The sequence below is a fragment of the Antedon mediterranea genome, chromosome 11 (assembly GCF_964355755.1).
Source record: "Antedon mediterranea chromosome 11, ecAntMedi1.1, whole genome shotgun sequence".
In the NCBI taxonomy this organism is placed as follows: domain Eukaryota; kingdom Metazoa; phylum Echinodermata; class Crinoidea; order Comatulida; family Antedonidae; genus Antedon; species Antedon mediterranea.
Window position 1 is genome coordinate 5,040,287 of NC_092680.1, and position 26,074 is coordinate 5,066,360.

Here is a 26,074-nt window from a genome sequence, read left to right on the forward strand (position 1 = left end):
TACAGTAATATAAAAGATTCTTTTTATTTGAAGTAGGCCATACCTCCTCTTCTTGTTCTTTTCCTACTCAGAGTCTTAGTACAACAGAAGTAGTTAGTTGTTAAAGTTGTGCTGCTTTTAGGGTAGTAGGCTGTTGGTACTACTGATTGATATATTCTGATTTCTTAAAAAAAAGGTGCCCATCCAATGTACATTTGGCACAGATTTTTTTCATCAGTTGCCTCTTGAATTAAATGATGAACATGGCCTTGAATGGACAGTGGTAAGCCATGTTTCTTTTTCTTGTTTTTTAGTATTCCCTGTAACCTTAGCTCAATATCAGTGACGTGAGTTACTGCCTAGAAAAATAAAATATCAGAATAAATTTATTTTGGTTGACTGCAATAAACGATAGAATCAGTCTCTGGAGAAGTCTCGGATTCAATACTAAAGTCTGTCTACACTATCAACCTAGTTTGACCAAAAAGTGTGCCAAAATATGGTAGTGATATACCCAAATATGGTAGTGATATGACATCATGTCCATATATGGGCACATCACATTTATTGTCACATAAAGTTTGATAGTGTAGACAGAGCTAAAGAGTTAAATCACTGTGCATATATGAGGACACTGGGATGTCATTTTGATCACTAGATGCCTCAACACATTTGGTGGATTCTCCTAGTAGTTCCAGACATCAACCACTAACACATTATGCATATGGGTCATGACACACAACATCCCTAATGATCAGCAAGAGGAATTTTGAAAATTGTTATGAAATGGCATTAGGATTATACTATTATATTATTATACTAAGTTATACATATTATAATATATTAATATAATATATTATTATTATTGTATTATAACCCTGTATTGAATTATGAATAAATAATGAGCAGGTTATACTGAGAGTAGTAACTGTCAAAATGAAATGACATAATTTGCAAGTCATCAGATTAAATCTAAATGTGAAAGTTTTTATAGAGGCATATCAAGGAAGCTGGGATTATGCTATAAGGCTAATTGAATTATTTTAATCTACATCCACTAATCATGTCAAACGTACAGCCATCAATAAGGCCAATGTCAAAAAAAAAACTTCACAACATATACCGTACTTGCAAAAAAGGTAAATTTACCATTTAAACATTTGTAAAGAAGTTCAACCTGTAGTTGTAGCTTACGTGCAATTACTAAATGAATAATTCCACGTAAAACATCAGAACGTTTCATATTTTTACAAATTACTTTACCTTTTCATTGTTAACTTCTCCCGTCTCATTGTGAGCTGGAACTCGTCCACGAGTTGGTTTACTCCACTCAACCAACGGATCATAAATAAAAGCTTTCAAAACACTGAGAAAAGAAATAATATACATTGGGTTTATTTATATTTATATTTTGTTCTCAATCTTAACTATAAATTGGGGAAATTTGGATTAGGCCCTCCACAGACCCACGGCAGCCAGCAGTGTAGCAGCTACAAGATTAGCACACCGGGAGATGATTAGCTTTATTTTGAAAATAGCCAAAAATCTTCATACCTCATAAGTGGATCTCGTTGGTCGCGCATCACTTGCATCGTAGCTTCACATGCCTTGCGAAACACGCCTTCATACCCCATTGGACCCATGGCATTCACCATGTTGTGAGTCAAACGAAAGGGTACCAACTCGGGGTAATCAAATGTCTCACCCTGAAACATAATACAACTTGTAAATATATTTCTATCATAACAAATTTTCATCTCCTTTGTTTTTTCCTGATATTTTATATTTGTCAACCTCTTTTTAAAAAATGTGCATGATGTATGGATTTGAAATAAAAACAAACAAACATCTCTTATAAATTACATCTTGCAATAAAACCATGAAATACCTGTATAAAGTTAAAAAACCCTGCCAACAAATGATAAGAAATGCATATATATACTTTTAATATTTTATTCAAACCAAAATATGAATTTGTTTACATTGCTTTGCATGCTTGGCTGTTTTAAAATAACACACATAACATATTTCAATTTGCTAAGCCTTTAGTTACCTTGTTGAATAAGCAGTTAAAGTCAACATGCACACAGTCACCTGTTGTGGAATCAAGCAGAATATTCTCACCGTGACGATCTCCTAGGCCTAGGATATAGCCTACCATTGACATGGTTGCACAGGTTCTGGAGTAGGCCAGTCTTGCCACATACCTAAGAATATGCATTTAGGTTTAGACTTGTCATTTGAAATTAACTAAAATAAATTTTCAATCTATTCTTCGAAATGTACTGTGTTTTTCTAAAATCAGATTGGTATATTCTCTTTAGAATTAAAGAGTAATTGGTTAAATGCAGAAATCTAATGAAATAATTATTTTGTATACTGTGATATCGTCCAGCTAAAGCTCTGTCTACACTTTATGTGACAAAAAATGTGATGTGCCCATATATGGACATGGTGGTGATAATAATATCCTGGATTTATATAGCGCCTAATGTTGTGAAACCTCTAAGAGCTGAACATTATTACCCCAAACATTTTTTTGGATCATACACATATGGAAACATACTCGCATATTGCAGCTAGTAATCAGCACAAAGTTGTGTCTTGATCTAACCAGGTTCCCATTTATACACCTGGGTGGAGATGTCATATCATCACCATATTTGGGTATATCACTACCATATTTGGTATATCACTATTGTATTTTGGCACATCACACTTTTTTACCATGATGTGGGATCTGGAAAAGTCCTCAAAAACCAATCTCTGAAGACAGGAGGATGACGAGGCAACAGTTTCTGACGATATACATTTAACTTCACACTGTAAAAGAATACAAATATCATACAACCGCAAGTAACTCACCAATTACAGGATGGATAAACTATTTTTATAATTTATCATGCCTATAAAACAAAGTCTCATTTGAGGCTTAGGAAGTGGAGTTTTGTGAGTTACAATCCTGGCACTAAATTAGGATTGAACCCTGGACTTTGGGATTAGAAGGCAAGCATGTTAACCACCAAGCTAAAACTCCACTACTATTATTACATAGGGAAAAAAAACTATCATTTTTAATTTAAAAAAAAAACCCAATTTCTTTTATTAAAAAAAAAAAAATTACAAAGTAAATTTCTGGCAGCCTAATTTAGTGCTGAAGAAGAATCCTTGGTGACGTTCAAAAAATTGATGGTATGTAAAATGTTTGTGTTTATAATATTATAATTTCTTGTTTTACGTAATGAAACATTTTAGGAATACGACTTACTCTAAATGTGAATTCTGTGCCACCATCATTGAGCGTAACTCTTTCCCACTTGTTAAGATATTTTTCTCCCTAATGAATCAAAATCACAACTTATTTACTCATAATTATCAAACATGGTGACTTTTGACAATTTAATTTTTGGAACATTGTTTATTTACAGTGGTAAAAGTAGTATTAGTATACCTGTGTTTATCTGACTCCAATGAAATGTTTTACCTGTATATTTTATTAAGCACATGTCTAAATCCTGTTGTGTTTGAAATCCATTCAATAAGACCACATTCCTCATTCAGTGGCACAACAGCCTGTAGAATATGACAACAAATACATTGTTAAATGCAGCCGTCTTTTAAACATTCACAGTTATTTAAAAAAAAACTATGTTTGCATATTAGAAAGTTGTTTTTAACTTACATATGTCCTGATATGCAGTTGTCTTTGACGGGAGTCTGCATCCTTGTGTAGGCACTTATTTACAATTGCATTGAACTCCATCAACCGACAATCTTTACGAAGATCATCCTGCAAAAACAGATTTCAAAGTGAGAGTGCATAAGGTATTTATTGGTCTCTTTGGCTTAGGAATTGAACCAAGAATCTCAAGCTTGTAAGGTGAACCAAGCTGAAGAACCACTTACCTTTGGTTTGCACATCATCAGGTACAATCTGCCATTACTCCCTTTGATTGCTATTTTCTTTGGTTTCATTAATGATGGCAACACTTCGACCTTATTCAAAATAATGATATACATTATACAATTATTGATGTTTTGTAAAAATAATTCGAAGAAAATTATCGCCATAGGTCCATATTATTTATTTTTACATAAAATTTAGTGTGTAACTTTAAATTAGGTTGAAAAAACGTAGGTCTAGTGGCTTTAAAAGAAAATAAGACAAAATGAATACATCAATTATAATCTTCTTTATACAATAAAAAAAAATATTACCACATCATCGAAGCCACTGATAAAGATCTGTGACCCTGGGAAGGGGTCATGATGTTCATACGCCCCCTGACTACTAGGAAGCGTGACGTTCATTGCAGCCTGTAATGGAATGATGATGTTGCTAAAATTGGGGTCATCTACAAGACGCTTGAGCGAGCGAAATTCTGTGTTGATACTCATCGTCATACAACGATCTTGAGGTTGTTTGTTACAAAGTTCGAGCAAACGATCAGACAACTTTGTAGCATCCTTAAAAGACAAGAGAACAAGAAATGAATGTCATATCAAAGTTACCAAAAGAATGGGCATAAATAATGGTCTTCTAACCTAATCAAGTCAAAAGTATCCAGAAACAAGAACTACTTCTTCATTATATTTTAAGTTGTTGTGGACGTCGTTTGGTGGCAGCAGTTGACATGAAGACGAGTAAAAACTTTTGGTATGTGTTGTCCACACCTGTTCGCAATTCAGCCCAGAAGGCTGCAAGTCAGAGGTTATTCCCCCATTTACATTCTTTACTTCATCCAACAGCAAGCCAACTTCCCAGTTTCACAATTACTTATATAAATAAAGTTTTATTTGAGGCTTAGTGGAGTGGAGAATCAGGATCAGGATTGAACTCTGGACCTTGGTAGGCAAGCATGTTAACCACTAACCCACTGCTCATCTACTACAAATAAGGAGAACACATGAATATATATATATATATATATATGGACACGATTATTTCATATCACTCACAAAATAGTTTGAATAGTATAGACAGAGCTTTATACTCACTGTGATGAATTTCTTCAGGTTCTTATTAAGATTCCTAGCCCGCTCAAAGATCTCCTGACATCTTTGTTGTCTCACTGGATGAGTTGACTGAAAACATAGAAAAGTGACAGAAATGTAAAATATAAAAGGAAAACACTTATATGCAGTGTGAAAATGTAATCTTGTGGTTATATAATGTAGCGGAGTTGATATCAATAAACTGACCTTTGACACAGCCATTGACATCCAAACTGCTTGTTGTGGATATGCAACTAAAACTTTTGCAATTATTTCCTGAAAATTAAACAATATTTTAAACTGGCATAATACGTATTTAAACAAATTGAGCTAAATACAATTCGAGCCATCTCTGTAGTCAAGTGGATTAGACTAAAATGGACTTTACATGTATGGGGTTCAAATCCCATGAGCAACTTCTTTTTAATCTATAGTGAGAGTGAGAGATTATTTAGAGGGTTAGGTTTAGTTATATTTAGGAAGAAGTTCGGCTATCTTTCATATAAGGGGTCCCCAACTTATGTACAAAAAAAAAACAACAGCCTGTCCTCATAACTCTCAACCATGCATTATTATCTCACACACGTCATCCAAAATATGATTGTTACCTTAAGACGCTGAAACACATCTGGGTGAGAATGACAAATACGAGAGATAAGCTGAGAGAATGCAGTCAGGAACTGATATGGTTTCAACAATCCAGTCAAATCTGATATTATCTGCAAAAACATAATACAATTTTGGTTGTTAATTACTACTTAAGACCATTTACACTAGTATGATAACGATAAATCGATAACTGTGCATTTTTCCTACATAAAACAGAAATCTAAATAGTTTTCCTTCTAAAACTATAGGATAACCATTAATGCTGTCTTTTATAACAAATATTTTTAAAAATCCAATAAAATGACGTCATAATCAATAAGAACAATAAAATCATTGTATCGTCAAGATATTATTGCTTTTCCTAATCATGACATCATTTGATTGGACGTGTGAAAATAATACTTTTATCAAAGGCAGCATACTGTAGATAGTTATCCTATAGTTGTAGAAGTAAAACTATTTAGATTTCTTTTGTTTTATGTAGGAAAATTGCAGTTATCTATTTATAGTCGATCATTATCATCCTAGTGTAAATGGGCCTTTAATATGGAGGTAATAACATTCCCTACAAACAAGACAATTAAGTCAAATTTTTTTCAAATAAAATACATAAAATCTACCTGATTAAGTTTGCTTAAGATAACTTTCAGTGACTTATTTCTTTCTTGTTCTGCCGTTGATGCACCATAGTTCAACCAGAGGGTTAGCAGACGAGGCATTGACTGGTAGATATACTGGTTATCATAGCGTAAAGATTGGCCAAAGTTCATTACAACTTGCAACACAAATTCACTGGAAGGACAAAAGACACATGTAGAAACATTTAGAAATGAAAAAGAGGAAACAGCAGACCCTGTTCTTTGAGACATTCTAATTCAGGGACAACTATGTCAAGCTTGGTTTCCACTAGCAATGCAATGTAACGCAAGAAAGAAAATGCCTTTCTAATAATTGTATTTGCCCCCGCCTGCGTGAAATCAAAACCTACGATGTTTGCAGCTCTATTGCATCATTGGTTCCCGTGTGATTTTGCAATACAGTACTTTGCATCAATACGTTGCTACGTTACGTTGCATTCGCTAGTGGAAACCATGCTTTAGGGGACATTTCCAAAAAAAGGGCAATATATTATGTTTTAACACACTACTTTGCTGGGTCCAGAAGGTGTCTCCTTAATATTTTTTTTTTCAAATTCTCATCCAAATGACAGGATGCATAAACAATGTCTCTTTTGAGGCTTTGGGAGTGAGGTTGTTTTATTCATGAGCTACAAACCTAGCACTAGATCAGATTTGAAGCCTAGACCAATAGGATTGAAATGCAAGCATATTAACCAACAAACGATATTATAACATAACATTATTTACCCAGCCCTTTCTGGTCTGCCAGCCACATTCTGCATGAGTCTGTCATAGTACTTAGCAAGATAGAAGTGACTGTCTTCCCATTCTGGGTTCACTTCCACTACATCTTTATACTGCTTCATAACAGAGTTACTCTCAAAGTTGGCAGTGTCTTCCATCAGACGCCCAACCATTAGCAATGCCTGTAAATGTAAATGGTGGAATAAATTCGCTGAATCGCGCACAGGTGTGGACGACACATACCACAAGTTTCTACTCCCCTAAGGGTCCCTTCTTGTTGAGTGCTGCCACCAAAATGCACCCGTTCTTCTGTCTATAACGACAAGGGCTGAATGGACCAGTACACCGGGGTATCAACCAACTCTTTAGAAAGGTGTACTGGGTTCTATAAAGTGCACACGGGCCAGACGTGTACACTGGACCCCTGGTTTTAAGTCTTATCCAAAAGACTTGTTCTACCACCAGAAAAATGGTCTTGACTTGAACCTGTGCTGATTGTATAGCTATGGTTTGCGGCAGTGCCCTGCCTTAACCACTTGGCGACTTGAGTGGCCTGAACAACAATAGAAGTATGTTCACATACAATAGCTACAACCACAAAGAACTATGGAACTTGTCAGATCATATAGTGCCAAAACATCAGGAGATCACATAAACCATTACCAAATATATGTAGAAATATATATATACATAATCTGACATCATCATATATACATTCATTCACTGTACCTTTGCATGTGCTAATCTTTTTGATGCTGCTTCTTCCCGGGGTAGACTATCATATCTACTATTGGAGAAATGCTCTGATACACCATCTTGCAGACAAATCTGTGCTTCGTGGAAATTCCCCTATAGAAAAAAATTATATATAAACAAAGCATTATTAAAGAATGTTCATTCTCCTTAATTCTTTTCTTTGATTTGGGAAAATCTACATACCCAACAGCGAGAAACAGTCAACTACAGGATGGATAAACTTATAATTCATCGTGCTTATAAACTGAGTCTCATTTGAGGCTTAGGGAGTGGAGTTGAAGTGTGCTAGCTCCGGATTGAACCCTGGACCTTGGGATTGGAAGGCAAGCATGTTACCCACCAAGCTACAGCTCAATTTATTATTACATATTAAAAATAAAATCTTTATTTTAAAAAGGAGGCTTATTCACAAAATGTGTTCTTCCACGAGGCCATATGAAAGAAATACAACTACAGTATTACAATTATCAAAGACGATAACCAAACTAATAAAATACATACTCTATATTTAATTGAATGAATAAATGTCAAGATTATTATCTTTTATAACAGATTACTCAAGAACCTCTCACCTTACTCCACAGGCATTTGGCCTTTTCAATACACAGCTCTGGTATTGAGAACAGATTTATATTGCGTAGAGAGTTGAATGCAGTCTGTAAATTTCCTGCTCTAAAAGACAAATATAAAACCAGAAATTCAAATAACCTCACACACAAGCTTTTACTTTTAATTATAATTATTGTTTTTAACAGAGGGACAATTTCAAAATGTTGACTTACTTTCTGGCAACCTTTGCACTTTGTAACCAGCAGTGACCAACAACTTTATTCTTGCTAGGATCCTGCCCACTAGAAAGAAACATTTTGATATAAATAAAGCTCTGTTTACACTATCAAACTAGTTTGAAAAAAAAGTGTGATGTGCCCAAATATAGTAAATGCCCAAATATGATATGAAATCATCATGTCCATATATGGGCACATCACATTTTTTTGTCATATAGTTTGATAGTGTAAACAGAGCTTAACATAAGTTAAATATGCACTCCAGCTATAAATAAGAGGTAATCACACACATGATATTCTTTACTGTCCCTCTATGTAACACTTACTCATACGTCAAGTTATGAAGCACACGACGAAGGCACAAAATTGGTTCCTGCGTTTTAAACGATGGCTGCGTCATCTTCAGACGATTTTCCCAATCACTTAGCAACTCATTCTTGTACTTCAACGTTGTGTTCAAAGAATTGGTCAACTGGAATCCCATCAATGCTCTGGCACATTGCTCAACTTCAGACAGCATGTGTAACCTTAAAATAATTATATAACAACTGAGAAACTGGTAAATTAATCAGTGAGCAATTGGCCAGCCTGTATGGAAAACTTGACACATTTACAGCTATGAAAATCCATTTACTATCTCAATAGTGTGCACTTTAAAGAACCTAGTACATCTTTCGAGACGAGTAGGGGGTTACCCCGGTGTATTAGTACATCACAGCCACTGATCACCAACTGGGCCCTCTGGGAGACCAGTCTTTGACTGAAGAGGTTACCCAGTATAAATATATATTTCAATTTTCATAAATTTGAACAGAAAAGAAAGATTTTATTGGAAAATCGAACTGGTTAAGAATAAAATAAACAACATGTTGAAAAATTACCTCACTATATATTCATAACCCCTAGTATAAGATCCAATCTCCATACTAGCTGCAGATAATGGTCCCATCTGCTCACTACGAACTATCTGTAACTGTTTGAAAAATCCTTCTTGATCCTGATACAGAAAAGAAAATGAAGTGAACAATTGCATGTATTTTAGAATATCATGTACCTAATAAAACCACACCTGTAAATATCACAATATAACATCTGCTAAAATGTTGTACATTAAAGTCCAAACTAAAACAAATCTTCATTGAAAACCCAAGCAAGCACTCATGACATTACAACATTAAAGACGTATTGTCCCCCAAAAACATGAAAAATGAAGATTAATGAAATCACAATCATAACTTTACAAAATTACTGATAAAACTTTTTGTCTGTAAAATGGTATATATACCCGTTTCTTAGCTGCTAAAAGAACTCTGCCCAATCCAACTTTCCAATCTGTAGAGTTGGCACTTTCATTCTGTAGGTGACTTTCTAGCGTGTCCCACTTGGCAAGCTTCCAACAAGCGTCAATGCGATATGATGACAGTTGAGATTTCCATTCCGGTCTAAAAAAACAAATTATAAATTGGCAAGTGTGAATATAATGAATATACAATATAAAAATGAATTTTTGGAGATCACTTTTAACCTGCAAATATTACCAACCTCTCTACTAATATACCGTTGACATGATAGAGGGCGGCATCTAGATGACCAACTTCCATCCAAGTACGAATTGAGCCTTTGTGGTACGAGACATTATCAGGTTCAAGTTGCGAAGCTCGTCCATAGCAGGCATTTGCATCAACAAGTTGACCTATCACATAAATTATACAATATTATTCAGTTAAAATCCAGATATTATGTGACAAAAAAATGTCATATCACTACCGTATTTGGGCATATCACTACCACATTTGGGCACATCACACTTTTTTCATCAAACTAATTTGATAGTGTAAACAGAGCTTAAAACCAAACTACAAACCATCGAAAAATCCTTATTTACCAATACTTTCATGATCAAATATTTGCTCATGTAGGCTAGGTTCTCCTTTGCGAACTGCAGACACTCCAGCCACCCCATCTGGCTCATCCATTGTTATATAAATTTTCTAAAACACAAAATAGTTATTAAAGAATAAATTTACTATAACTGAACATCTCAATGGCATATCTCATCATCTTCCTATACTGTGCAGATTGAATTAAACCAGAATTATGATTAGTGGCTGTGATGTACTAGTATATTGGGGTAACCCCTACTTGTCTCGAAAGATGTACTAGGTTCTTTAAAGTGAGCTAGATGTGTACACTGGACCTACGGTTTATAGTCCTTATCAGAGAAGACTTGTTCTACCACCAGAACCATGGAGCGAGTGAGCCTCGAACCCTTGGTGATGTTATGACTACGTAATTGCAAAATCCACTGTCTTAACCGCTCGGCCATTCACTCATCAGTATTAATTATTACTGGTTAATTGACCCATGGCAATCTTACAACAGGACACTGAGCTTGCCATACCAAGATAGGAGTGCGTAATTGTCTTTTGATTTTATGTCTGGCAGCGACAAGTACCAACAGTACTGTACTACGTACGTCATGCAGTGTCTGTAAAGTGGCATGGAACTGATTGTGTTGCAGCCACAGATAAACCCTTTGATCTTATGTCTGGCTGCGACAAGTACCAACAGTACTGTACTACGTACGTCATGCAGTGTCTGTAAAGTGGCATGGAATTGATCATGTTGCAGCCACAGATAAACCCTTTGATCTCCGGAGCTCAGCATCCTGTTGTTAAATTACCTTGATTGACCAACGTAAATAGCAATGAATGAGTATATAATATTTATTTACTTGCAAGAAGCCAAGATGAGGCTCAATATCCATCGTATGTATGGAGTTCTCAAGGTGCATAAGAGCTCTAGTATAAGCTCTGCAGTGAAATGATGCTTTGGCTAGAACACTCTGAGGGATCTGATCTAAGAACTGGCTAATGAATCTATACTCTCGATCAGATTCATGGACTGCTTCTGAAAAAAAAATATAAACAAGTTATTAAATAATGTACAGTTCAATTTTACCACTATGAATCGTCCTAACATTTCTAGTATAGTATTTTTTCTAGAACTGAACCAATGATCTAGAATTTATAGGCAGCTGCCATCAATTGACAATTCTATTTACCACTATGCATCACCCTAGAATTTCTAGTGCTTTTTTAAAGAATTGAACCCATAACCCTGGAATTTATAGGGAACTACAATCAATTGACAGTTCTGCTTACTGCTATACATCACCCTAGAATTTCTAGTGCTTTTTAAGAATTGATACCATAACCCTTGAACTTAAAGGCAGCTGCAATTGACAGTGTTACCTACCACTATGCACCATCCTAGGATTTCTAGTACTTGTCAACATGTGAATGCGATGACCCTGCCATTGGGTCAAATGGTCAAGAACTGAGAAGACAGTCTGTGAGCACATCTGGCAGACATCATCAACATGTTGATCATCTATCTTCTCTGCATGAGCTAACACTGCCAAGATCTCTCCACAAATCTGTATACAAATTGGATAGATTTAATATCATAATTGGTAATGGTTTTAATTATAAAGTAGATATAGGTAGTTTATAACAGCCTTTTGGTTGTGGTAACTAAATAATTAAACTTAAAGTATTGCATATTGAGAAACTAATTTTGTATATCATAAAATGTTAATTGCATGGAATAAGTTAATAAATTTGAAAAAATCATATAACCTCATTGACTATAAATAGAATAGTAGACAATATTTCTATTTTAGAAATCTGGTCAATTTAGACGGAGGGGAATTTTTCTCTTAGGTTCAGTAGACAACCTTGTGTATCACTGTAACATTTATAATGTAACACCCATTTATGTTTAAAAAGGGCATTAGTAATTACTGCTGATCAGGGAGAATATGACATTAAATTTACCTCATTTTTATGTTCATCACTAAAACCGAGCAACACATGCAGTAGAATGTGAGGTAGGAGAAACAACGCACATTTGATGTCATGTTTGACAATCATGCTACATGAACGAAATACCTTGGCTGGCTTATCTTGTTTGACCTGTGAAACGAATTATTACAAATAACACATATTAAGCTTTGTCTACACTATCAAACTTCAAACATATGGACATGATGATGATGTCATATCACTACCATATTTGGACACATCACACTTTTGTAGAAAAGGCTTTATTCCTTATTTTACATTACGTACATATCTCTTTATACATTACTTAGTTATTCTGTTTTCATGTCATAATAATAATAATTCAAATAATCAAATAAATGCATCCCCCCTCCCACCGACCTTAAAACCCCTCTGAACAATAAATGCCCAGGAGGCGCAAATAAATATGGTAATTTACTCTAAATAGAAAGAATCCTATTACCTTGCTGACTAAGTAGCCTGTCCATGTACAGACCCATTCTTTGTAGTTCTTGACTCTTTTACTACGATAGATAGGCTTAGTGAGGCTAGCCCAGGTTGACTGGCGGGAAGGCACATATCTTGTGTGCAACAATGGGAGCATAATCTCTTGAATGTGCTCTGGAAACATTTTCCACAGCTTACTGCCAGGGCTAAATAGATAATAAGTAGACAAAGCATAAATAAGTAATTGTATGTATCACAACATAAACATTGAAAAGTCTTGTCTACTGAGGCGTTCATGCGTAACATGGCATTTTCATTAACACATTTTTTAAATCAAGAGCTTACAAAGAATTGTTAAATTTATCAAATGGTTGATAGATTGACTGAAGTAAAGCTGTATTATCTGAGAGACAGAGAAATTGTACACAATACAATGTGGAGTTTGTTTGATACCCAATGGCCGTATTCACCATTTACATTTAAAAAATTCTATTATTAGTGGGTTAGGGAAATCCTTATCTAAAATATTTAATGACCTAGGTAAAATACTTGGAATTTACTTGAAATATGTCATGTATATGTGTATTTGGTGAATACGGCCACATATAAATCGAATAAAAGATGAATATTAGCCTCGTACTTGTCAATCTTAGACTCTTGACAATTGTATATCTGCAGAAGTTCCTGTATTGCATAGGCAGAGCAGTCCTGAGCTCTAGTGTCCTCTGCTGCTAGAAAGGCTCTAGCTAGCTCACTTATCAGCTTAAACGCAAAATTTATATCATTAACATCTCCCTAAAAAAAAAGAATGGAAACAATAATCTCTGTTTTTTTGGCACATAACCAAAAAGAACACTTATATTTTCAATATCGTATTCATAGCGGTGCGAAACCTCCCTAATGTGGCCGTGATTCAACTCTCACCTGGAATTTGGAATTTTTCCCCTCTTTTCTGTCAGAACTGAAGTCTAATCTACCGGGATCAATTGCTCCAAGTTCTCCCAGACACTCTGCATACAGACTACGAGTTGTCTGGTTCGAATCCCGACACCCTGACAACATCTAATATTAAAAAGAAGAATGTATATTCTTTAATCACAAAAACTATAGGTGTAACTGTTAACAATTTTAAATGTTGTAATGCAATTGCCAAGTGTAAAGAAATGTCATAAACTAAAAAATACTTACAACTGTTACAAGTTTGGAAACAATTGGGTCGACAGTCTCACTTCCAATTACAAACTCATGGAAAGATGACTGGAATTTAAACACACAAGTAATACTAAACATTTTTCTCTCAAAATTAATCTTCAGACATAAATGGATCATTATATAAAGCAAGCAGTCACCTTTCCTCAAAACTCAGAAAAATCTAATATTATAAGGGGTAAGGGGTCTACACTATCAAACTTTATGTGACAAAAAATGTGATGTCTTTAAATTACAGTTTATTCAGGTAAATACATTTTTTTTCAATCAAATTTTTGGTCAAAGTGGATAACTGTTATGTTACATTAAAATGGTATTTTCAACAAAAAATGTTAACAATTATTTCTTCATGAGGACAATACATCTTTAATACCAAAACTCATTTACAGTACCTGGTTATCACGCAAAAGATCTCTCAGTTTAGATAGAGCGTGAACTCTGACATCCATACTCTCGTGAGTGATGGCTTTGATAGAGCGGCTTAGTTGGGTTCTTAAGTCTGTTTGACTTCTAGGATCATCTGTATGTTCCTGGAGAATCTTCTGAACCTCTTGCAGCTCAGGTAGTTCTGGCATGAAGTAGAGTTCATGGAAATGACAGCTTAGCACTTGCCTAGAAAATAATAAAACAGTACAGTATTAAAAATAAAACAATATTCCAATAAAAAATAAATTCTGGATCAAAACATATAATCGGTAAACAAAAAAAACACATTGTACGTACCTTTAATATATTACTTTCTTTTCGTTAATAAGAGACATAATATAAATCATATTTGTAGGAGTCATTCCGAAAAACAACATTAAGTGAAAACACACAAATTTAAATGGGTTTTATCCTAGAACAGTCATATCATCACCTTCATTTAAGTTATTTAGAAAATGTTCGACAATTACTTTAAAATGTGTTTACCTGTTTTCTACAATAAGATAATGGTAGATGCTAGCCACCTGTTCTGGTAGTTGATGTAATAGGGGAAGCAAAGTGATAACAATCTGGCTTAACATTGGACCAAGCGATGGTAGATCCACACTGGAAAGAAATATAAAAAAAATTGTTTTTATTAAATACAATTTTCATTTGTAGTAATAGTATGTAAGTATCTGTGACTATAAATAACAATAAAGAAACTTCCAGGTAAAATCTTACCTCCTCACAAAACAATCCCATGCCCTGCAGCTCAGTATGGGAAACCCCTGTTCTTTGAATCTTAAGCTAATCTTTAGGGTTGTCATTACTTTGACTCTCACTGTTGTAATGTGCTTTGCTCCCATTAACTTCATAATTGAGACCAAACTTTCCAAGGCCTAGAAAAATATTAAAATGATAAAAAAAATGTCTACACGCAAAAACATTCTATGAAATGCATTTTTAAAATAGCTTTAATATCTCTGAAATTCACCAAATGCAAGCCTACCAATTTCTTGTCCTCTAGAGCAATGCTATTGGTCAACAGCTGTGAATCAAAAAAAGCTAGAATTCCAAGTAGCCTTGGTTGCAAGAAGTCTGCCATGTTCTCAGCCTTTGTGATAGGCTTAGGTCCTTTATAATTTTCATCCTTAGAGGCTAGCATAACCAAACCATTGAACACCTGCAAGAAGTTCTGTCCAAGGTAGAGAAGTAACTGGTTGTGCAGATTCTGAACTTCCATGCGGATCAACCGGCCCATCTCTACATCAGTCTCACGCTGTAAGATTAGGAAAGTTCCAAAAACTGTATTTCAACAGTTGATCACGTTTGCAAATCTAACCACAATGCTGTACATGTCTTGGACTACTTGTGGGCACCTTACCATCTTCCTAAAGCCTGTTTTCTATTAGCAAATTAATTTACACAAAAAGAAAGTGTTGGCATTGTACGATGAGGCCCGACAAACGTCTTGACTCATCGGTGCCTTCTGAGTTGAATTCCAACGAGACGAATCGTCTTGAGATAGAGTTGGGCGTGGTTTTTAGGTCATCGCAAGAACTTTAAACATGTTAACTTTTCTCCAGACGAGTTGACTCGTCGGGCCTTGTCGTACAACGCTGTCCGAGTTGGCCTTAATACGCATTCATACTTTTAGTGACGCGAAAAATTGAACAACCAATCAAAGCGCTTATAAAGGTATGTCTGTGCCAATATATTGTGGAAAACAAGCTTAATATCGTCTAACCAACTGTTTTCTTTAGTCATTTCTTTATATAATTAGATCAATCGCCATTTTGTGGAAATATATAAGTACATCATTTACCTCAATGTAGTGAAGAGATGTCTCTAGCTCAGCTTTATTGCACGTCCTTACAAGGAATGAGAAAATGTATTTGAAATTGTCCACCAACATTTCCCTGTGCCTCTGAAAATAGTAAATCTATTTTACTAATCAATTAACAAAACACTAAATCTAAATATTTGATGTGGTGTCCACAGGGATCCTACTTAGAGTTTCTTCAGTTTCCAGTTCAGTTTTCAGTGGATTATAATTAAATTTACACTTCATAAAGGAGACATCATTTCTACAGATATTAATGTTTTTTTTACTATATACCGGACAACAATAGTCAAAAAATCATTTTACCGAAGATACTACCTATAAATAAAAAACACAAAAACTCTTATTACAAACTTTTGCAGACATATATATTTATATTGAAAAATTGTTGAAGACTTAGTAAACCTAATAATTTTACTTTTTTCAAATACCTTATTTAAAGTTTTTGCAATCAGCCTGAGTACAGATGATGCTGCTGGAGTAGCCTTGCTTACAATATGAGGTAAGGTAAACTTCAATGAGCTCTAAATAAGAAAGGCAAAATAACAAACAGAACATCAATTTTAATATAAGGTTTATTGCTCGATAATGGTTTGAAGATGCCCTTGATGCGTGGTACAATACTGCAATTTTATACCCAAAATGGATTTGATTTGGTGCTTATGCTTGTTCAGATTTATTGGTCCTTTCGGAAATTCATATCTCCTTGTTGTGAAAGATGTACTAGGTTCTTTAAAGTGCACATGAGCTAGATGTGTACACTGGACCTACGGTTTATAGCCCTTATCCGAGAAGACTTGTTCTACCACCAGAACAATGGAGCGAGTGAGTCTTGAACCCTTGCATTATGGCTAAGTATTATGGTTGGACTGTCTTAACTGCTCGGCCACTCACTTGCTCACCCCCAAGGTGTCTTTGTGTGGTGTGTCTCCTTAGTGTTAAAAGAGTCACCTTAGAAGACTTCCAAAAGAGAATTTTTACTGTATTTATTTGATGATGAATTGTATTTTTACATCCAGAATATTCATTTTCAGTAACAGATTTAGTAGAAATAAAAACCAACATTATTTTTTTTCATAAAATGGAAAGCTTACCTCAAGAAAGGAGTTGATATTTTTAAACATGAACACTCGGGAGATTTCTGCAATGATGGAAAGATTCTCTTTTTGACTGTCACTGATGGAATGCGCTTCGTGTAATGCTTCAATAAGGAATTTGCATACCGAATGCTTAAATTTAACATACAGTGCTGACATCGTTAAACTCTTTGCTTTCGCTAACTCCTCAAGCTGTCGAATAAAAATAAAATAAAAAGTTTACAGTATACTCTAAAAAACCTAGGAATATGAATAAATATTCAATAAATTAAATAAACAAAAAAAACTATATTAATACAATACAGTATATGACTGAATATAGTATAGTGACTATATAAATATATAATATAGATATTGGAAGAAAATTGCAGATTAATAATGGATTTACCAAGAAAAGCCTGAATTAAGGGGAGAGATTGGGATTTATTATTATATTTATGTTAGTAATAAATAAAAAAAAAAAAATTTTTAGTATAAATATCCTAGTAAATAACTAAATGCTGGAATAGAACCATACAACCTGAGATTTAAGCAAGGCACCAAGCAACATTACCATTTTTTAATGTAGTAACCAACCTGAATATAAGCTGTAGCTTTAACAAGTGGAGCCGACGACAACAAGCTCTCAAGAAGACTAAACACAGCAACCAGTAACAGCTCACCTTCTGCAACTCTATAAAAAACCAATATATAATCAATATTTATAGTTTTGTATAAATTGTATTTGTTTACCTATGCATATAGTATTAGTTAACAGTAATATATTCTGGTAAAAGTGATGGTAACTTTTATTGTTTATCCATATTATAGTAAATTTTTCAACTACTCCACTGTACTTATAAGATTGTTGTCTGTGTTTGTTGTGTATGGTATTGTCTCTAATATTAACGCCAATATGGTACTTGTTGAAATTTCTTTTAGTTCATCTAATGTAACCTTTGTGTAAAGTAAGGCTGAATAAATATAACATATACAAATGGGAAACTTTTATATGAATCTTATTAAAAATATTTGATGAATTATTAATTTTTTTATATTTTCTAATTTGTGAAAGTTTTGATTTCTGCATGTGCAGTAATTGATGCAGTGCAGTACCCTTGTATGTAAGAGAGAGAGTAAAACACTGAAATGAAAAAAACAAATATCTGAATTTTGAAAGTCTGTAGAAAAAGGTCACCACATGTTGTTGGGCTTTGAGGTAAAGAACAATGCATTGTTAAATATGGTATATTTGTAGTACTGTCCTATTTGTAAAGCTGTAATATTATTTTCGTTTCAAAATTGGAAATGATAAGAAGGTGTTGTAAAACACGATACTGGTAACAGTTGGCACTATCGTCATTATTACAACACAATACAACTTCATGCAATATGGTGTTGAATTGTTCTTATTGCGTGGCTTAAGTTCAGTGTTTTGTATATACTGTACTCATTTTAAAATCATCACAAGAAGTGTACATGACTCTGGTCAAATACTAAGTACGAAATCAATTTCTGTAAAAGATCAGTTTTTTTTATAGAGTTATAGCTACATTATTGAGCTGTGAAAGTATAAGGTATTTAAATATATTGAATTGTTTTTATGTAGTTAATTCAATTTAGTTAAGTAGAACTGTATATAAACAGTTTTCAGTTGGTTTATTGTGGATCTAAGTTAGTGACTTTTATTCATATTTAAGAGGGCTAGAGAAGAACAGCCACTATAATAGGATTTATTATAACATAAACAAATTACTATTGCAGGATGGCTAGTAGCAATGATGTAAATCTACTTGCAGATGAAAAAGTACTAGAATGTTCCATCTGTAACGAAAGGCTTGAAGAGCCTAAATCACTTAGCTGCCTCCATACTTTCTGTCTGAAGTGTTTGGAGAAATGGGTTCAAACCAACGACGGTAAGCTAACATGCCCTATTTGTCGCAAGTCATATCCTATTCCAGTAGGAGGGCTTCAAAAGCTCGTGCCAAATACGTTTCTTAACAACCTCTTAGAAACTGTCAAACAACATGAACTAAACAAAAATGAGGGTAAATGTGTTTGTGAAACAGGAGAACGCGTGACATACTACTGCAAGGAGTGCAGACATTACTTGTGTTTTGTTTGCAGTAATCACCACAAAGTACTGCCAATAACAGCCACTCATACGTTGATTGTTGCGGAGGAAGTGCAATCGATGAATCAAGAACAATTTGCATTGTTAATTCCATCGTTGTGTCTTTCTCACACTAAACCATTGGAGATGTATTGTACAAAATGTAAAGTACCAATATGCATAGAATGCACTGAAATGAAACACGCAATAGTGGATAGAAAACATGAATTAATTAACATTGAAACAGCATTTAAGATGTTTGAGGAAACTTCAGAAGACTTGAAGAAAGCTGCCAATGAATCCATGGAAAAAACAGAAAATGCACTTAAAGTACTTACAAATAATGCTAACGAACTAGAAGAAAGTAAAGAGGCAAGTCTCACAGATATTGACAACCATGTTCAAGAAATGAAAAAGATAATCCAGAAAAAAGCAGATGAAATGAAGAAAAAAGTAAGAGTTATTTATAAAAATGCAAAAGAAGTAAATGATGTGCAATTGAAAAAATTAACAACAATAGCTTCTGAATTAAATGCAAACTTGAGTTTCCTAAATAAGTTGTTAAAGAGCAAGTCAGCAACTGCTATGAAATCAAGTGAGATTGTACTAAATAAATTGATGGATCAAATTAATAATTCTGAAGACATCAAACAAAATGAGAAAAGACAAATTACATTTCTCAGAAACAAACATCCCATTGATTTATTGAATGAAAACGATATTGGAAATGTTACAATCGATTCATACACTATCAATGTAGGGAGTATGCCATTAGGAGTAGCAAAGTGTGTTGATGATTGCCTCCTGGTTTCATTTTGCACAAATGAAATTCACAAGTACAAACAATCAGGAGAATATGTAAGTAAGATCACACTACCAATAAATATGAAGGTTAACAGAATGTACAAAATGAAGAACGACAACATAGCATTCAGTGATGTCGGTAATACATGCATTCAAGTATGTGATATGAATGGTGATCTGATAAAATGCATTGGTACAGGTGTATTGGGTTCCCCATGTGGTATTCACATAGATGAATCAAGTAATGCTGTATATGTTGCAGATCTGAAGATTGGGTGTGTGTTCATGTTTGACATTAATAGTGGTAAGCAGTTAAAGACATTAGGAACACCAACGAATGGACTTACATTCTCTGATGTTACACTTACAAAAACTGGGAAAGTGCTTGTATCAGATGAAGGAATTAACCATGGAGTATTATCATATAATAAGGACAGCTCATGTACTTATATTATAAATAAAGGAGCTGAAGATGGCAAGGTGATGATCCCACGAGGAATTGTAGTTGATGAGGATGATAACATCATCATAGCATGTCAAAACAAACTACAACTATTTGGTAGTAAAGGAAATTTTATCAAAAGACTTGATGAAAACGATGGAATTAGTTATCCACAGCAGTTGTGTATTATTTCATACAACCCATGTGTGATTGCTGTAGCAAATAATAACACAATAAAAATATTTTATTATTTAAGTTAAAGAGAAAAAAATTCCTTCTTTGTAAATAGTATAGTAACTTATTAATGGAGAACAATCATCAATGTAGTGAAAGGAATTCTAGGTAAATACGAAAATAAGGGATTAGTTTGATGTAAGGTTACATACTGTAGTACAAGTACCTAAAGAGCCAACAAAATCGGCAAGAGTTCGAGGCCGACTCGGTTCCTACTGTAGTTCTGGTGGTGGAACAAGTCTTCTCAGATAAGGACTATAAACTGTAGGTCCAGTGTACACAGTCATAACCAGTGTGCACTTTAAAGAAACAAGTTCATTATTCAGGAAGAGTAGGGGGACACCCCGGTGAACTGGTTCACAAAATAGCCCGTGTATCAGGGGGATTACCACCTATCTGATAGGACAGTGATTAATTTACTATTGGTAATCCTTGGCCACATTGCCTAAAGACATAAAATAAAATAAAATTTTTTAAGATTTTATGATGTAAATACAGTATTGGTGTACAAATGTTATAAAAACATAGAAATTAATAATTTGTCTGTTAGAAATCTGTGGTGATTAATTACACAATTTTGCAGAGATTTAATGTGAAGCGAGACAGATAATGTAAAATGTATTCAATTTATAATAATTCTACTATAAATTTGCAATTACTGTAGATGATGATTTATACATGGAAAGCTAGTTTTTATTTTGGTTTACTATCTAGATAACTGTATGGCATCTTATTACATGATGTCTTGAATAATTATGTATAATTGATGTTTATATGTGTGATAATTTAATAATTCTCATTATAAAAATAAACTAATGAGTGGTGCCTATAGCAATATCTAAGATACAGTATTTACTAATTATTCAGGCAGAGAGTGTGGGCTAATAAACAATTTTTTTGTTTGGTTGTTCCTCTCAAAACCAAAATCCTAAACTATACATTTACCTTCCAAGATGACCTATTGTCAGAACTACAGTCTCTTGTTTTCGGCAATTTCCAGATGACTTGGCCGACAGGAATGCAGTTTTAAGCTTTGTTACAATAGATTCTATGTTCTCTTTATTGATTGATCCATTATCATCAACAACACAGTGTACAGTTTTACTGAACAATCAAGAAAAAAACAGTATTATATCAACAAATGTTAATATTATCCATGAAAAAAGGTCTCTGTGTGTTAAAAATATATGGACTAATGAACAAGGTATGACACTTTCCCTCTTGTAAGAGATTTCATAGTCGATTTCCAAACTGGCATATCACCATCATCTTTCTATTCTGTGCAGAGTATAGTCATATGTGGGTTGGTGTATTACATTTTTTGTTATATTTTTAATTAAATTGTTTAATTTGGGTGATAATCTATGTTTAAATATACACAGGACATTACGTTCTGATTTCAGAGCAATTTCTATACTCTGTTCATATAGTTAACAATAAGGGTTATTGCAAATAGTGTGCGCAACACATGATGGCAAGGGTTTGAATGCAAACATCATTACTCGTACATGATTCGTTGTTTGTATGTACGCGTCGTGACGTTTGTTCCCATAACCCTTTACATTATGCACTGTGCAATGAAGTTCCTCGTGAAATCAAGCTATTTGCGATAAAACCTTATGACCTTAGCGTACCTGAATGCAAGGCGTACGTTGTAGTCTGTATTCTCTATAAGATCAAAACATGCATTCAGCATATTGGACACGACTGTGTTCTTTGTCTGCAGATTTAGGTGTCGAAATATTCTATCAATGTTACTAATAAAAGCTGTAAAAAAATACAAATACCTGCTATTCACAATCACACAAAAATTAACCGATAATTAACTGATAAAAATTGACCAATGATTAACCAATAAACTGCCTGTAGTTTAATCGATTCCACGCAAGAAAAATTAAGCAATAATGATCTTATTCAAATTGGATAATTATCGAAAAAATGCGATAGTTTTTAAGAAGGGCAAATTTTTGCGTTTTGATTGGGCTTGTTTGGTAATGACTGATCATGTGCATTGGTTAAAAAATTAACTGATAATTCTGTTTTTGCTGCGGAAACATGACCTTACGCTAAAACCTTGCAAAAAAATTAAAAAATTTTATATATAATAATAATTGTTATTAATAATTGAAATTGACTGGTGAAACAAAACAAAAATTTGCACCAATTGTCTTATACCTAGCTGAACATCTGTGCTGCCCTCTATCAGTTGTACGAAGGGAAAGATGGCGTCAGGTTCAACAGTTGTGGCTTTTAACGTTGAGTCTGTCTGCTTGGCAGCACATTTGGAACATACATCACATTGTAAGTATATCTGCATGTATAATTTATTATCAAAACTAGATTTTCTGAAATGAGAATAGTATTTTAATTATTTAGAGTTTGAGAAAATTTATATGAATTTGTGCACAAGTTAGGATTAATGTAAAGTGAGTCAAATGGCTGAACGGTTAAGGCAAGGGCGCCGTTTTCCCTAAAGAGCCAACAATATCGATATCGTGGGTTCGAGGCCGACTCGCTCCTAGTTCTGGAACAAGTCTTCTCGGATAAGGACTATAAATTGTAGGTCAAGTGTACACAGTTATAACCCAGTTCATCATTGAGAGTACCCTGGTGAACTGGTTCACAAAATAGCCCATGTATCAGGGGCATTACCACCTATCTGATAGGACAGTAATTAATTTACTATTGGTAATCCTAGGCCACATGGGCCTACAGGCATAAAATAAAAATTACTTTACCTTTTCAGTTTGGTCTGCCTTGCCAAAGTACAAACAAGGTTTCCAATTGATTTAGACATTTCCTCTTGAACTTTAATAGACTTGTCTTTAACCATTACACTGTCAAAATACATTAGATAACATACGGATATAAAGTTAGGTTTGTGGGAAGCTGACATTTGGCGGGCGATGGTGAGGGATATCGGACACTGTCGTGTGAGAGGCATGGGTTCAAGACCTGTCTTGGACATTATGCCATTGGTACATCAGGCAACCAGAGGTTTACGATTCAGACCAACCCCCTTTCACAGTGAACCCTCCCCCTAATCTACAGTGAACCCCCAACCACAACATATCCAATATGCATAGAGATACTACGACTGCTATCATGAAAAAGCCATAGAAACTTGGTTGAGAGTGTCATTTCGGGCTAATTAGAGGTGCCATTTATCATGAATTTTACATGCGAGAGTACCACTTCAGGGCATGGGTGTCATTTAACAAAATTCACTTTGCCACAGGAACGAACATGGGGGCTGTGGCTCAAGTACTTTGTGTCCGAACCCTGATTTGTCCATTTCTGGCTACAGCCCTGTACATACATTGCAAAATAAAGAACTTGGTTTACTATTCAAAAAGACTACATGATCTGGGAAATCTTGTACTAAAGAGGTCATCCAGTATAAAGAAAAAAAAATTAAATCCCACTGTTTTGAATTTAATTAATTTTTTTTTTGTCAATGCAATCTGCCATGGGCTATTATGATACATATTAGTGATGAGAACCCTTGTTGGAGAATAGTCACTTACTGGAGTAGATCAAAAACAAGATGGCTGGAGTTGGGACCTAAGCTGTATAGCAACCAAGGAAAGTATTTCACTGCAGCTTGACGGACATCCTCATTCTCATTGGCCTAGAATTTTAACAAAAAAAAGTACTACAGCTAAATATTTTTTAAAGAAGCATATTTAAATTGAACAACTGTTCTTTGTATTCAATTAAACTTTATTTCAGACAAACTGTCCATATGAAACATACACATACAATAAAAAAAAAAGAGAAAGAAATACAAAGCATTATATGACAACCGTCATGGAGAGGAAAGAATCATTGTATTGTATACAAGACATAAAACAGAATTAACAAGCACAAATGTGCGATACTCGGGGTACAGAAAAAGAAGCTGTAATGACGTCATAAGACGGGATGTGACGTCACATACACATCAATAACCTCGCTACCAAATGGTTTATACGGCTATATGGTACCATCTTTGAGACGTCATATGGCTGCATCCGGTTAGAAATTTAAAAATCCGGCTCTATAGCTTTGAGGACATGTAGTATACCAATGCCAAATCCCAGCTCAATACTACAACGAATAAAGGAGGAGTAGTACTTTATAAATCACACTTTTTACTAAATAGTGTTGGATGGAGGAGAAGATTAGATAGTCCTAGACTCGGATACCCCGAGTAAAAAGTTCAGCAGATTTTCCTTTTTCCCGTTGTATTCAACTTACAGTGCTTTTTTTCTTAAAAATGTAATACGTAAGTAAGGGTATATGTAGTTTAATAATTTTTTTATTTTAATTAACTTTTAAAAATTATACAATATTAAATTAAATTTCCATAATTACCAGTGAGTTTCTGAAGATATGAGTACGCCATTTGCTTGCTATCTCTCTGGGAAATAAACTCAACCCTTGAATACACAGACTTCTATTCTGCAAAGCTAAATATAAAAGAAAAAGAAAGAAAAATATTCAGCTTTTAAACAAATATTTAAAAAATACTTAACTAAATAAAATAAATAAAAAAAAAAAAAAAATATTTTTTACATTTATTTTAAAAAAGTAAAAATTGTATTAATTATCCCTTTAACTAGGATTATAAGATTTGATTTACTTAAGTTGATTGAGTAGAACAATTTACTTACTAGTCTTTTCAACCAGACTGGAACTCATCTCTCCAATCTCTTTAGTAGAAATAGCACCCTGGATCTTCAAGTCTAGCCAACTTGACTCCATCTGAAAGCATGTAAATACTGTAATCACTTCTAAAACACCATTATAAAGCACTATCAAATTAGTGAGATGTGCCCAAATATGGTAGTGATATGACATCATCATGTCCATATATATGGGCACATCACATTTTTTGTGTCACATAAAGTTTGATAGTGTAGACAGAGCTTAATTATATTATAATAATTTAGAAAGGACATGAGGTAAGTACTGTAAATAATTTTTTTTGTTTGGCATTTAATAAAACATAACTTACTGCAAGCCATGGTAAAGAAAGTAACCACGCAAATTTGTGTTGAATTGATGCAGAAACTGACCAACAATCTAAAAATAAAAGGTAACCTTTTCTTTTATTTATAACATTTGTTATGACATGATGTCACAATGGTAGCAAGATAAAACATCAATAACTAAAAAAA

The 26,074-nt window shown here is 34.0% G+C and overlaps 2 protein-coding genes across 3 annotated transcripts in view; both read right to left on the reverse strand.

Moving 5' to 3' along the window:
- LOC140062463 (serine/threonine-protein kinase ATR-like) lies at nucleotides 1–23,150 on the reverse strand. Of its 2 annotated transcripts, XM_072108693.1 has the most exons (41): nucleotides 23,088–23,150; nucleotides 22,547–22,679; nucleotides 21,858–22,016; nucleotides 17,917–18,013; nucleotides 17,338–17,532; nucleotides 16,675–16,767; nucleotides 16,226–16,327; nucleotides 15,410–15,679; nucleotides 15,142–15,299; nucleotides 14,905–15,024; nucleotides 14,385–14,604; nucleotides 13,972–14,040; nucleotides 13,708–13,845; nucleotides 13,424–13,578; nucleotides 12,800–12,989; nucleotides 12,331–12,468; nucleotides 11,750–11,930; nucleotides 11,226–11,401; nucleotides 10,377–10,482; nucleotides 10,034–10,184; nucleotides 9,777–9,933; nucleotides 9,373–9,488; nucleotides 8,818–9,018; nucleotides 8,486–8,554; nucleotides 8,276–8,375; nucleotides 7,677–7,796; nucleotides 6,951–7,129; nucleotides 6,204–6,375; nucleotides 5,583–5,693; nucleotides 5,182–5,250; nucleotides 4,978–5,064; nucleotides 4,198–4,446; nucleotides 3,886–3,975; nucleotides 3,662–3,769; nucleotides 3,464–3,552; nucleotides 3,248–3,316; nucleotides 2,707–2,802; nucleotides 2,033–2,186; nucleotides 1,534–1,685; nucleotides 1,243–1,345; nucleotides 1–338 (listed from the first exon to the last, which is right to left on the reverse strand). In XM_072108693.1, exons 2-41 carry the CDS (start codon nucleotides 22,606–22,608, stop codon nucleotides 165–167), a joined length of 5,445 nt encoding a protein of 1,814 aa, XP_071964794.1. In that variant the 5' UTR covers nucleotides 22,609–22,679; nucleotides 23,088–23,150; the 3' UTR covers nucleotides 1–164. The 2 variants fall into 2 exon arrangements, with proteins under 2 accessions (XP_071964794.1, XP_071964795.1); XM_072108694.1 differs by lacking the exons at nucleotides 1–338; nucleotides 1,243–1,345 and having other exon boundaries at nucleotides 1,573–1,685; nucleotides 2,104–2,186.
- LOC140063052 (serine/threonine-protein kinase ATR-like) overlaps nucleotides 22,936–26,074 on the reverse strand; it is an 11,271-nt gene continuing 8,132 nt past the window's right edge. The window contains exons 14-20 of the mRNA XM_072109482.1: nucleotides 25,912–25,979; nucleotides 25,568–25,658; nucleotides 25,269–25,363; nucleotides 24,440–24,543; nucleotides 23,651–23,749; nucleotides 23,088–23,257; nucleotides 22,936–22,985 (exon numbers count right to left, since the gene is read on the reverse strand). Coding sequence (XP_071965583.1) covers nucleotides 22,936–22,985; nucleotides 23,088–23,257; nucleotides 23,651–23,749; nucleotides 24,440–24,543; nucleotides 25,269–25,363; nucleotides 25,568–25,658; nucleotides 25,912–25,979 — 677 coding nt within the window. The remainder of the gene's footprint in view (nucleotides 22,986–23,087; nucleotides 23,258–23,650; nucleotides 23,750–24,439; nucleotides 24,544–25,268; nucleotides 25,364–25,567; nucleotides 25,659–25,911; nucleotides 25,980–26,074) is intronic.

What these genes read in the sequence shown, in the direction of transcription:
- LOC140062463 (XM_072108693.1), bottom strand. Translation starts at nt 22,608, where the DNA reads ATGCTGAATGCATGTTTTGATCTTATAGAGAATACAGACTACAACGTA. An exon ending in ATCTTTTGCGTGATAACCAG is followed by an intron (nt 14,041 to 14,384) that starts GTACTGTAAATG and finishes TTTAAATTCCAG; the next exon opens with TCATCTTTCCATGAGTTTGT. An exon ending in GGCAGACCAGAAAGGGCTGG is followed by an intron (nt 6,376 to 6,950) that starts GTAAATAATGTT and finishes TTGTCCTTCCAG; the next exon opens with TGAATTTGTGTTGCAAGTTG.